This window comes from Papaver somniferum, chromosome 10, assembly GCF_003573695.1.
Source record: "Papaver somniferum cultivar HN1 chromosome 10, ASM357369v1, whole genome shotgun sequence".
NCBI classification, from domain to species: Eukaryota; Viridiplantae; Streptophyta; class Magnoliopsida; order Ranunculales; family Papaveraceae; genus Papaver; species Papaver somniferum.
The window spans coordinates 113,004,008-113,017,868 of record NC_039367.1 but is presented as its reverse complement, the minus strand read 5'-3'; the positions used below and the strand labels follow the sequence as shown (position 1 = coordinate 113,017,868).

At 38.3% G+C, this 13,861-nt stretch overlaps 1 protein-coding gene across 1 annotated transcript; it reads left to right on the top strand.

Annotated features, from left to right (window-relative positions):
* Positions 1-373: 373 nt before the first annotated feature.
* On the top strand, positions 374-3,206 carry LOC113316109. Its single transcript, XM_026564333.1, has 3 exons — positions 374-824; positions 881-2,519; positions 2,642-3,206. Exons 1-3 carry the CDS (start codon positions 374-376, stop codon positions 3,204-3,206), a joined length of 2,655 nt encoding a protein of 884 aa, XP_026420118.1.
* The last annotated feature ends 10,655 nt before the right edge of the window (positions 3,207-13,861 follow it).

Genomic DNA, 13,861 nt, shown 5'->3' with positions numbered 1-13,861 from the left:
CACGACTAACCCCCTGTTAGTTAGTCTTTTTGCTATTGGGATTATCTGAGTAAAACTAGTGGTCGAAACTGTGTTCACCTGTTGGTGGGATTAGTGTGTACGTGTCTTATTTTATGTGGTATTTTTTAGTCTGTTGTAGGTCACAAGAGTAGTAGGTGAGATCAAAATTAACGACTGAGATTGAGAGCTGAGGGAAGAAGGGGTCAATGCTGTATTTAATCCCCAATGATTTGTTGTATCTGGTAAGAAGAGAAAATTAATCAAATTCAGGATCATTCCTCTTGGAAGAGTAGGTTATTGTTTAGTGTGATTAGTAATCTCCTTGTTGATTCATAACATTTGGTATCAGCTTCGTCGATCCTGTGTTTGATTCATGACAGGAGGTGAGAAAGCACCTACAGTAAAGGACGTTGCTCATCAACAAAAACTTGATGGAGAACGTTTATCAGTCTTGGAAAAAGATGTATCAAACATGAAGCTCAAGATCACTTCAATCGAAGAAACCTTGAGTTCTCAGTTTACTACGATTTGTAGACACCTTCATATTCCAATACCTCCAGATCCAGGTGCTTCTGCTGAAACTAACGATGTTCATCAACAAACTGAATCTGAGTTTTCTTCTAGTATGATACTTCCTTCATTTAATTTTTTTCGTCAACCTAAAATTGACTTTCCCAGATTTGATGGTTTTAATCCTAGAGCTTGGCTTCGTAAATGTGAACGATTCTTTTATTTGAATGTTGTTGATCCTTCTAAGAGGGTAGATTTAGCTTCGATTCATATGGATGATAAGGCTGATGCCTGGTTTTTGGATTATCAAGAGGGTAAATTATTTATAGATTGGGGTATATTTTCTTATGATGTTTGTTTTCGATTGAAGATGTTGCTTATGATAACTATGTTGGTAGCTTTAATAAATTGTCTCAGACCACTACAGTAGAAGAATACTTTGAGAGATATGAGTCTTTCAAAGCTATTATGAAAAATAAGAATCAGAGTTTTTCTGAGGATTATTTCACTATGAGTTTTATTAGTGGATTAAAAGAGGAAATTTGTAACCCTGTTCAGATGTTCAAAACTAATTCTGATTCTGAGGCTTTTTATTTAGCTCGTTTACAACAAGCTTCAGTTGATTCTCAACTGAAAAGATCTAAACCGTTTCATCGACCATTCACACCATCCACGAACTCTTTTTCACCATCATCTAGGTACAAACCATCACTAGCACCACTCACCAATCTTTCTAAAACATATTTTTCATCTGATAAGCCAATCATTACACACCCTCTTACCCCAACCAAACCTGAACCATCATTACCTCCAATAAAACGGCTTACACCTGCTCAAATGCAAGCAAGGCGTGACAAAGGCTTATGCTATAACTGTGATGTTTTTTACAAGCCGGGTCATCATTGTAAAACTCAACAGCTCTTCACATTAGTTGCCTCTGATGAGGACAACTCCTCTCCACCTATTGATGACTCAGAAGAAGAAGCAGCTTCTCCTACAACTTCAGAAGACACTACTATGGAAATTTCTCTCCATTCCTTAACTGGTTTGGTGAATCAGAGTATTATTCGAGTCCCTAGTAAACTTAATAAACATGATATTTTTATCTTGATAGATACAGGGAGTACTCATAGTTTTATAGATGAAAAACTTGCCAACAAATTACAGCTTCACTTGGTTCCAACTGGTAAAATGCTAGTCACAGTCACAACTGTCAGTGAAGGTGTTTGTCAAGATTTACAGTGGTCTATGCAAGGGTATCACTTTTCTGCAGATCTAAGAATACTTCCATTAGGTGGGTGTGATATGGTGTTAGGTGTTGATTGGTTAAAAAAGTTAGGAGATGTCATGTTCAATATGGCTGAACTCAAAGTTTCATTTCACCATCATGGGAAGCTCATTACATTACAGGGGCACTCACCAACTCCTTCTTGCAGTTTGCTTAGTGGTGAATCTTTCTTCAAATTCATTAAGAACAACACTCCCTCACTCATTGGTCAGTTTTTCTCCATTTCTGCTACCCCTCTCACTCCTACACCTCCAGAAATTACTTCTTTACTTCAAGAATATGCAGATGTGTTTGCTGAGCCTTCTACTCTCCCTCCACCAAGAGAGTTATATCACAAAATTCCCTTAAAACCATCTTCCCTACCTATTTCTCAAAGACCTTATAGATGCCCCTACATAAAAAAAGCAGTGGTAGAGCAGCTGGTTCAAGAAATGATGGATGTTGGGCTTATACAGGACAATCACAATCCTTTTGATGCTCCAATATTATTGGTTAAAAAGAAAGATGGCTCATGGAGATTCTGTGTGGACTATAGGAAACTTAATGACATGACCATTAAGGATAAGTTTCCAATTCCACTAATTGAGGAGTTACTAGATGAACTCAATGGGGATATCGTATTCACTAAATTGTACTTGAGATATGGTTACCACCAGATTAGGATGCACATTCAAGATATTTACAAAACTGCATTCAGAACCATGGGCATTTTGAGTTCAAGGTGATGTCATTTGGTCTCACCAATGCCCCTGCCACATTTCAAGCCTTAATGAACAAGGTGTTTCAAACCTTTATAAGGAAGTTTGTTCTAGTTTTTTTTTTTGATGATATTCTCATCTACAGCAAGTCCTTAGAGGACCACTTGGTGTATCTTTCTGAAGTCCTATCCTTACTGAGACAACACTGCCTCTCAGCCAATTTCAAGAAGTGTTGTTTTGCTCAACCACAATTGGCATATTTGGGTCACCTCATTTCTACAGAAGGAGTTGCTGCTGATCCTGACAAACTAGGTGCAATGCAGGATTGGCCACAACCAACAAACTTAAAGAAACTAAGAGGATTTCTTGGCCTCGCTGGTTATTATAGGAGATTTATCAAAGGGTATGGCACCATTAGCAGGCCACTTACTGACATGATCAAGAAGAACTCATTTTTTTGGTCTCCTACAGCACTACAAGCTTTCACAACACTTAAACAAGCTATGATAACTTCTCCACTGCTGGCCTTGCCAGATTTTTACTCCCCATTTGTCTTAGAAACTGATGCATGCTCCAAGGGTGTGGGTGCTGTGTTGATGCAATTTGGTAGACCCATTGCCTTTTTCAGTAAGCCTCTTGGACCCAAGGCCTTAGCTCTATCCACTTATGAGAAAGAACTCTTGGCAATAGTGATGGCAGTACAAAAATAGAGACATTATCTTTCTCATTCTCAGTTCATCATCAATATTGATCACCAAAGTTTGAAATTTTTATGGAGCAAAGAATGACTTCAGTTTTGCAGCAAAAGTGGTTAATGAAACTATTGGTCCTAGACTATGTGATCAGATATAAAAAGGGTCAAGATAATCTAGTGGTTGATGCTTTGTCCAGGCTTCCCCAAACTTATGAATGTTCAGCAATTTCCTTGACTCATCCCCAATGGGATCAAGACATCGTTAGCAGCTATAGAAATGACACAGTGGTGCAACAACTTTTGGCTCAATTACACATCAACCCTTCACATAAGTCATTCTCATTGCAAGGAGGCATTCTCAGGTACAAAACTAGACTATATGTGGGTGCTAGCAATAATATTAGAATATCTATCATGCAATCAGTGCACGCCTCAGTTGTTGGTGGTCACTCATGCATGTCAGGTACTTATAATAGAGCCAAAGACTATTTTTTATGGCCCAAGATGAAACAAGACATTTTGCAATTTGTAGCTATCTGTGATGTCTGCCAATGTAATAAGCATGAACACAGTGCTCCTGCTGGTCTCTTACAACCATTCCTTATTGAGGGATTTCCAATATCCAACATGAAATATGTCATATTGGTGGTTGTGGATAGATTAACCAAGTACATCCATTTGATTGCACTCAGTCACCCCTTTACAGCTGCATCTGTAGCTAAGGAATTCTTACATCATGTCTTTAAACTCCATGGCTTCCATCATCTATAATATCTGACAGGGACAAGATATTCATTAGCCACTTTTGGAAGGAGATTTTCAAATCCTTGGGTACCACATTACACCTCAATACAGCTTACCATCCTCAGTCTGATGGCCAAACAGAGATAACTAATGCTTGTTAGGAGCAATACTTAAGATGCATGACTGGTACTACTCGAAAACTTTGGGCAGATTGGATGGCTTTGGCTGAGTGGTGGTTCAACACCAATTATCACAGCAGCCTCAAGATGATTCCATTTCAAGCCTTGTATGGTTATGTACCTCCACAGTTGGCTTTTCCTATCTGTTAGAGCATAGCTCGGTGGACCTCGCATGCGTTGCTATCTCAAGCATGTTTGTCAATGTTAGTGATCAAAACTATAAGTCTTGATTTCTAGCCTACATAGCTAAGTCTCGGACTAGGATAGAAAAGTGTAGTTGAGCTCAAGGACTTCATGGTGATTGATCATACAACGACGAAGATCTATACAAGGAACCGTGGAACTTCATCAACAAAATGGTATGTGGAGACTTGAACTTTTTTATCACTCAAAAGTCTATCTTTTCTATCTCCTACTTCTTATGAGAAAAAAGTTGTATGCTATATAGACTAGATCATACACATTTGATATTTCGAGCTGAGCATTCATTTCTTATCTTTTATCTCGAAATAGTGTGTTGGTAAAGCGTTTCGCTTTGATCAAGTTTATCTTCACCTAGTGACGAAAGTCATGAAAAGTTTCAATCACTTTGAGAATTGTTCTGACGTGAATCGGTCTGTGAATAACGTCTACATAGCGTCCTCCGAGAATGTCTCAATGATTGAAATAAGAGTTTAAATTACATAACCATGTATTCCTTGAACCGAAGTTTTCGAACTTTGTTGATGAATAGAAATCGGGAGGATTTTGGAATTGGCTTGCCAAGTCCGCGAACCCAGTCCGCAGACTCAGTCCGCGAACTGTCGGAAGTTCTCGACCGAGAATTTCTGCTGGATTTTCCAAAACTCGTTTGTGTGCTAAGTCCGCGAACCCAGTCCGCGAACTGGCGGAAGTTCTCTTTCCGAGAATTTCTGTTGAGTTTGGAAAACTCAACCGATTAACTTAAGTCCGCGAACTTGTTTGTGAACTTAAGAGGTTATGATCTAAAGATGTGCTCTGAACATGAAACATTAAATTACTAAGGAATGCTTTATGAAAACCGTGGCTATAATGTTCAGGAGCCGATTCAATCGAATAGAATCATCTTTGTTTTAATTGTGTCTTGTGTAGTTACATAAGATCTCATAGCAATTGAACAACTCTTAAACTAGTTAATTTGAGTCAATTGAACTAGTTATGGTGAAGAAGAACAAGGTTAATATGAAATGCTCATATGGTTAACCTTTTGGGTTACTATGTTGAACCAACATACACGTACATGTTTGGGCATGGTTTTCACGAACCCAGTAAACGTCTACCCAAGTGCGTGTGACAAGCTAAATTTTCGATCTAACGGTTGAGAAATATTAGCTTGAATCTAAATCAGGTTTTCATCTAACGGTGAATAAGGATTGCTTTGTACCTAAGACAAAACCCTGATTTGAAGGCTATATAAAGGAGACATCTAGCATTGTGCAAAACTAATCCCCACACGTCTGTGTGCTACTAGTGCGCCCGCTAGAGTCGATCTCCATTAACCTTTAATTGTCTTCTCTAAAATCAGGTTAACGACTTAAAGACTTCATTGGGATTGTGAAGCCAGACCGATACTACTTTATCATAGTTATGTGATCTGATCTTGCATCTTCTATCGTACGAGTACAATCAATTGATTGGCTTGAGATCGTGAGAGTTCTCCGATAGGAAAGATAAAGAAGTGGCAAACATCTTCGTCTCACTGTTTGTGATTCCTCGACAATCCGCTTGTGTAGTCAGGAAGGATTGTAGAGAGGTGATTGATTAATCTAGGCTGTTCTTCGGGAATATAAGACCGGATTATCAATTGGTTCCTGTTTACCTTGATTTTATATCAAAAGACAGGAACAAAACCTAGGGTTTATCTGTGGGAGACAGATTTATCCTTTGATAGACTTTTCTGTGTGAGACAAATCTGTTTATTATCAAGTCTATGATTTTGGGTTGCAACAACTCTTGGTTGTGGGTGAGATCAGCTAAGGGAATCAAGTGCGCAGTATCCTGCTGGGATCAGAGGCGTAGGAGTATAACTGTACCTTGGATCGGTGGGAGACTGATTGGGGTTCAACTATAGTCCAGTCCGAAGTTAGTTTGCAGTAGGCTAGTGTCTGTAGCGGCTTAATACAGTGTGTATTCAATCTGGACTAGGTCCCGGGGTTTTTCTGCATTTGCGGTTTCCTCGTTAACAAAATTTCTGGTGTCTGTGTTATTTCTTTTCCGCGTTATATTTTATTGAATTGAAATAATACAGGTTGTGCGTTCGTGATCATCAATTGGAAATCCAACCTTTGGTTGTTGATTGATATTGATTGATCCTTGGACATTGGTCTTTGGTACCGTCCAAGTATTCCTTGTATTTGATAAAGACTCGCTATTGTTTTTAGCTTGAGTAAAAATCAAATCAAGAGAGAGATATTAACTCCTTGAGATACTTTTATCTAGATTGAGTCTGACTGTCTAGTTGATTCTCTGGCAAAGTATTTCGGAGTTAGTCCATACAGATTACTAAGCGAAATATTGGGTGGTGTTGTTAGACCCCCACTTTTTCACAATCCATTCTACTACTTCAGTGGCCTATGTTCAGGAATACTTGCAAAAAAGAGATCACACTTACCAAGAGCTCAAGACAGGATGAAATTTTATGTTGATAATTCTAGAAGTGACAGGTCATTCATTGTTGGTGATTGGGTATTCTTGAAACTTCAACCTTACATACAATCATCTGTAGCTCTCAGACAGAATTTCAAGCTCTCAGCAAAATACTATGGCCCCTTTGAGATCTTGCTAAAAAGGCGAGGGTACCCAAATATACCTCAAGCTAAAACTTTTCCTACCTATAAGTCCTTTCTCCGAAAGTGGTTGTCTATGGACTGAGTCGAGACAATACAACTGATCGGTTCACACTTCGTGTGATCGTCTATGGATACGAGATCGAGACAATACAACAGCGAAGTATGTTTACTTGATACAAAGGTTCGGACTTAACCAAACACAATAGGATTGCTTATTAAGTAAATAGGAATTAACGTTTGTGTAATTTATTTTAATTATAATAAAACAATTATAACGCGGAAATATAAAGTAAATGACACAACAAGATTTTGTTAACGAGGAAACCGCAAATGCAGAAAAACCCCGGGACCTTGTACAGAATTGAATACTCTCAGGATTAAGCCACTACACAAAATTATACCAACTTCGTATAGTTGAGACCAAGCAACTAAACATATAGTTCACCTAGTTCCGTCTATATTCCCACGCCTCCAACTTATAAATAAGTCACGTACTTGGAACAATTCCTTTGGTTCGTATTCCAAACAGTAAAGGAACAACAAATCTGTTTGGTATCAACTCTATTCAACCAAGTGATGTGAGTCGGACAAAGGCTCTTCTGTTTATCTTAACATAAACTCCTTCGTCAGGATCTTAGATCTATCTTATGTTCAATTACCAAAGGTAATCGTTAAGATTTTTCAATCAATACTTTTAATCACAAAGAATTGTATTGATGCCGATCTACACAACTAATAAATCCAATCGACCACAAGGATAAACCGATTATAGTTGGATCCTCTTATATCGAAACAAGTATTGTGCACACCAAAGATTATAAACCCAAGTCTGAAATCTTCAATCTCTTCTTTGTCTTCAAATCTTCTTAGATCTTCAATAAACACCTGCACACAACAACTTGAATCTCTTGTGATCAATCACGCACATAACGGAGTTTGTTAACAATGGATTATCACAAGATCGTCTTTAGCACTAACAACAGTCTAAGGATACCTGTCGAAACTTCGATCTAGTTTGAGTGAATATTATATCAGAAAAGAAGATTATCAAGCATAAACAAACTAGGTGCAATCAAAGTCAACCACCGTTAGTCAATCAAATCAATCGAAAACACAAGATAAACCGCAATTATCTAGTTTCCCACCAACGGTACTCGTAGAGCTTCTCAATCCCAAAGAAGATTTTAAACTGAGCGCCCGTAAGAGATTTCGCCTAATTAGGTTACTCTCCTCTCCGAATAGGCGGCTTCACCAGTAACAACACAACCGAGGAAGTTTGCTGTCACGAAGGATTAGTTTGCTAGAAATGCAAACTTCAAGTATTTATAGACAAGGAAGTTTGGACACCAAGGAATTTCCAAAACCGAAAATATTCTCAAAGATATTCCATACATTCCAAATTCGGTTTTCATAATTCCTGGAAATGCTCTGTCCAAAATAATGACGGAAAATCTCATTGGAAAATCTTTAACTAGTAAATGCATATGACTAATTCTTATTTTCCATATATAAAATTAACAACCTTAATTAAAAGATTCTTAACTTATTTAATTTCGATCCTGGGATTTTCTTCCTGTAGCTATTAAGGAATAACTTTGAACAATAAAAGATAAACAATACTGCCTGTGTTAAAAGTGTGTCGACATCCTTACTTTGTAAGTCCTCTTTCATACTTACCACCCTTGAAACCGATTGGCCACACTTCCTAACAAGTTTAAAATTGGTTCATCTGACTTTCAAGAACTAAGCGATTGATTAAGAAACACTCAATTACAAATCATGGGTTTAACGGTTCTACCTCCATGTGAGTATTCTGCATAGTCACACTAGCTTCCCAAAATTCGGTTGACTAGGTACTAGGATCGGTTCCCCACATATATATGGTATCTAACTTATATGTGTTTCACATGTCCATAGGATCGGTTCCCCTTTGCCTAAAAAAGTGTTGCACATGTTCATAGGATCGGTTCCCCTTTCTGCTATAAACCTTGATGCACCTCATACAAGGATCGATTCCCCTTTGTGATGTACTGCACCTCTTCATAGGATCGGTTCCCCTTTACCCAGATTCGGTCCAGTCAATCACAAACTCAATCATACCTCACATGTGATTACTTAAGATCGGTTTCACTAATAAAAGTCATACCAATACATAATTCAGGCCTTTGTGAATAGTTCTACCAAGAACACAAACAAGTCGTGAGCAGTTATACTAAATCACACATATTGGATGTTCACAAGATATGCAATGAATAACAATCCCAATAACGCCTGTCGATTTCCTTTTCGATTCATAAACAAGTTTATGAACTTACATCCTTAAAACACATGTAAAACATTGTTTCCTAGGATGAAATCCTCACCTCATACCCATACATAATCACAATAGCATTTAAAAGATTATGTTGATGTCTTATCTACAAAGTTTAATGGTTAAGCAATAAACTTCATATTGTATTCCTTAATACTATGTCTATTCAGAGTGTTCATGCTTCGCAGTTTTGTTTTCAATATGCACGACTTGAAAGATACGTTAGGGAATGAAACAGTTGAAATCAAATATCACTAACCTCAAGTGGAAGGATGATGTTTTCGTTGTAGCTTCTTACTTCTTCACTTCTTCAAGTATTCGCAATACTTGTAATGTCTCATATCCTAATACTTTCAAGCTAACCTATACGAAGTTGACTCTAGTACATAATCAAGAGACTCTTAAATGAGTTTTGATTCACTAAACTATGACAACCAAACTTGACATACCAACGGTTGGTGGGTTCAACCGAGTTATGCTTCAACACTTGCAGAAAATTAGTATTGTTGCTTATAAACTCAAACTTCCTATTGGTTCCAGGATACATCCTGTATTTTATGTTTCACGACTGAAGAAAAAGATTGGTCAGCATACTATTCCTTCATCATCTCTGCTACTGGTGGACACTTCTGGTGCATTCATTGTTACTCCTTTTCCAGTGTTGAACCACAGAGACATCTTGAGGGGAGGCAGTACAATCAAAAAAGTGCTTATCTGGTGGACAAACTCTCAACCTGAAGATGCAACATGAGAAGTTCTTCACACATCAAGGCTCAGTTCCCAGAATTCATCCTTGAGGACAAGGATGCTTAGTAGGGGAGGGTATTGTCATATACCTATTGGTTAGTTAGGTTTATGATTATTGGGCCATCCATTCTTAGTTAGTATTTTTTCTATTGGGCTTATCTGAGTAAAACTAGTGGTCAAAACTGTGTTAACATATTGGTGGGATTAGTGTGTATGTGTCTTATTTTATGTGGTCTTTTTTAGTCTGTTGTGAGTCACAAGATTAGTAGGTGAGATCAAAATTAACGACTGAGATTGAGAGCTGAGGGAAGAAGGGGCCAATGTTGTATTTAATCCCCAATGATTTGTTGTATCTGGTAAGAAGAGAAAATTAATCAAATTCAGGCTCATTCCTCTTGGAAGAGTAGGTTACTGTTTAGTGTGATTAGTAATCTCCTTGTTGATTCATAACAAGCTCCTTCCATGCACATTCGCATTCAAAAACAACCCACATTCATTCAAGACTCTAAAATCGGTTGAAAATCTCATTCATTCGTTGAGTTAAACAACAACAACATCAATCGTATGGCAGCAAAACGATTTCTTCATCTGATTTTCACGACCAAAATTCCTGTCCATGTCTGATTGCAACTTGATTTTGATGCTGGACCATTCTTTCTGACATTTCACGTACCCTGATAAGCTTCTTAATCTTCTATGTTAGTTCACTGCAACCAATGGCGTCATCTCACCTTTTCAGACTTATTCTCCGGCCATAAGCCATGTCAAACTGTCTCTCAGTATGTATCACAGGTTCAATATAGTTCTCAGTTTTTAGAATATGTTTCGACCTATCTCGAGCATCCATGGGACTTAAGCTTTGCTGGCGTGAACTCTTTCTAGTGAGAAGAACTTGGATTTCCTAGAAAAGATACTCACATCTATTCGGCCTAGCTTTGTAGTTAAAGTAAGATGGTGGCCCTGAGTAATGAGTGTCTGGTACTTCAGTAAGTTGTTATTTTAACACACCAGAGCCTTGTGTCATTGCATGTTTCGAATGTGTCAATTCGAAATGCTCCAATGAACGCCATAAGCCTCTATTTACCTTTTCTCTTATCGCATGACTCCAAAGTACCTACAAAATGAAAACGAAGCATAGTATACATAATTTACAAGAGAAATAGCAAAGAAAGCATAAAAAATAGATAACAAATCGAGGTGTTTAAGACACCTATCAGGCGTTCAGTTTTAATATTAGGGCGTTCAGTACCAACTTTAGGATGTTCAGTACCAACATTAGGACCCTCAGTCCCAATATTAGTACGCTCAATGTTTGTGTTAGTCCCGACAGTGCTAGCATTAACATCGTTCTTCTTTGAAGACTCGACTTCCTTTCCCCTGGTGGTGACCATGATTAAGATTGATAACTATGATCTGGAATTGATTTGGAACTGTGACTGAGTGGACAACCTCCCACTGTGGTTGCCAAAATGTAGTTACCTAAAATCTGAGAGAGGTTAAAAGTGGGATTCTAGGGTTTCAGAAAGTGAGTTACGGGAGGTTGAGGATGAACAATCTCTGCCTAAACCACGCACAATGGTCGTTCAAAGGCTGCCTCAGTCATAGGGAAGAGGTTTAGACATGGTCTTAGGAAAGAAAGCAGATGAAGAGAGAGATCAGAATATTCTAGGGTTCGAATAAGAATTTCTCTAAGAGGTTATGATAAAGATGATCGTATCTTGGAGAAATAAATGACCTAATTATAGCTGAATTCTCTAATCTCAGGTCGGTGAAGATAAGGATTGCTTTCCGTGCTGTGCAGAGCAATTCTCCCGTCTCTTCAGGAATAGATAATGATAAACTAGGTTGAGTTTATATCATCATTCCACCGCCTTTACTCTCTTCTGCGGTGAGAAATAAGCAACATATTTCTCACACGTGTCTTAGACCGTCAGATCAAAACCCTAATTGTTTGAGTCATCCTTTGTGATGATGTGCAGAGAAAGAGAGAGAAATATTCTCTTTAGCCGAGTTGGCCAAGATAGAGATATATTCTCTGATCTGTAAGAATGACTAGGATGAGTGACGTGAAAAGGCATGAGATTCCTTAGAATTCGTGTGGAGAGTCTGAAAAAGAGACTCAATTCATACATGAGGCTTGTGCCTATCATGGGGAATATCAGCCTTGTCTGAGATTTTCCTGAGAGATTTGAATCTCTCCGAGATTTTGCAGAGATATTTGAGTCTCTCCGAGATTTTGAGGCGAGATTTTGCGGAGATCATCTCCGAGATTTTACGGACGGATCAAAATCTCTATGAAGATTTTGTTAACGGATCTGAATCTCTTTGTGGTCAGCTGGGACTCGTCCTAAAGAGAAAGAAAAGGCTTTGTACGCCCGATTAATGTCGCTGCGAGACTTTGGATCACTTATCTTTGACCAGAGTATCTAGCATAGATGTACTAGGAACCGATTGTGTACGTATTTATGGGGCAGATATGACCAGTGTATCTCAGAAGGATGTTCTAGGAGTCTGTCGAAAGGGACCAGAGGAAAAATAACTAGTGTATCTCGCGGGGATGTCCTAGGAATTATTCGGAAACTTCAGTAAGTCGATCAGAGCCTAGAGTAGACATGACCAGTGTATCTCCCGATGATATACTAGGAATCAGTCCCTGATCTCAAATAAGATGAGTCGTGCTTAAAGGAGATGCATATCTCCGCTCTGGGTCATAAGTCCGCAGGGGACATTTTTACGCATCTACAAAGCCTACATAACCAGCAATATATCGTCGAGGATGTATACTAGGAATCATGGCATCACAATCAGCTGTGTCTCGCGAAAACATACTGGAGTTGTAGTTGTTCTGGTTCATAAGTCTGTCGAGGATGTTTTACGCTCTACAAAACCTACGTGACCAGCAGTATCTCGTCGAGGATGTGCGCTAGGAGTCACGGTATCACGACCAGAAGTGTCTCGAGGGGACTTATACTTGAAATCGTGGCTATAAGTTCCTTGAGGACCAAGGCTTAATCTCTTCCGTAAGAGTTGAATTTTTTTTATGTTCTTGAGATGACACTTTTGCCCCTTGTCCAAATTAACTTCAGTCTGGAATGTAGTTGAACCCCAATCAATCTCACACTGATCCAAGGTACAGTTATGCTCCTATTCCTCTGATCCCAGCAGGATGCTACATACTTGATTCCCTTAGCTGATCTCACTCAAAACTAATAGTTACTACGACTCAAAGTCGAAGACTTTGATAAACAAATCTGTATCACACAAAAAAGTCTACGGTAATAGATAAATTCGCCTCCCACGAATATACCTACGAGTTTTGTTCCGTCTTTTGATAAATCAAGGTGAACATGAACCAATCAATAAATCGGTCTTATATTCCCGAAGAACAACCTAGTATTATTGATCACCTCACAATAATCTTAATCGACGCAGCGAAAAAAGATATTGTGGAATCACAAACGATGAGACGAAGTGTTTGTGATTACTTTTCTATCTTGCCTATCGGAGATATAAAATTTCAAGACAATTATTTCAATTGTACTCGTACGATAGAAACAACAAGATCAGATTACACAACTACAAGAAAAGTAATATCGGTCTGGCTTCACAATCCCAATGAAGTCTTTAAGTCGTTAACCTGGTTTAGAAGAAGAAACCAAAGGTTAAAGGAGAATTGACTCTAGCTATGCAACTAGTATCACACGTAAGGTGTGGGGATTAGGTTTCCCAGTTACTAGAGTTCTCCCTTATATAGTTTTTAAATCAGGGTTTGAAATCAATGTTAGCTTGGTAACAAAGCATTCAATATTCACCGTTAGATGAAAACTTGATTAGATTCAAGTTAATATTTCTCAACCGTTGGATCGAAAACTTAGCTTGTTAT

Excerpts from the sequence above, each read along its gene's own strand:
- LOC113316109 (XM_026564333.1), top strand. The coding sequence starts at position 374 with ATGACAGGAGGTGAGAAAGCACCTACAGTAAAGGACGTTGCTCATCAA. Across the intron at positions 825-880 it reads GTTTTTGGATTATCAAGAGG|ATGTTGCTTATGATAACTAT; the intron begins GTAAATTATTTA and ends TTTCGATTGAAG. Across the intron at positions 2,520-2,641 it reads ATGGGCATTTTGAGTTCAAG|CAAGTCCTTAGAGGACCACT; the intron begins GTGATGTCATTT and ends TCTCATCTACAG.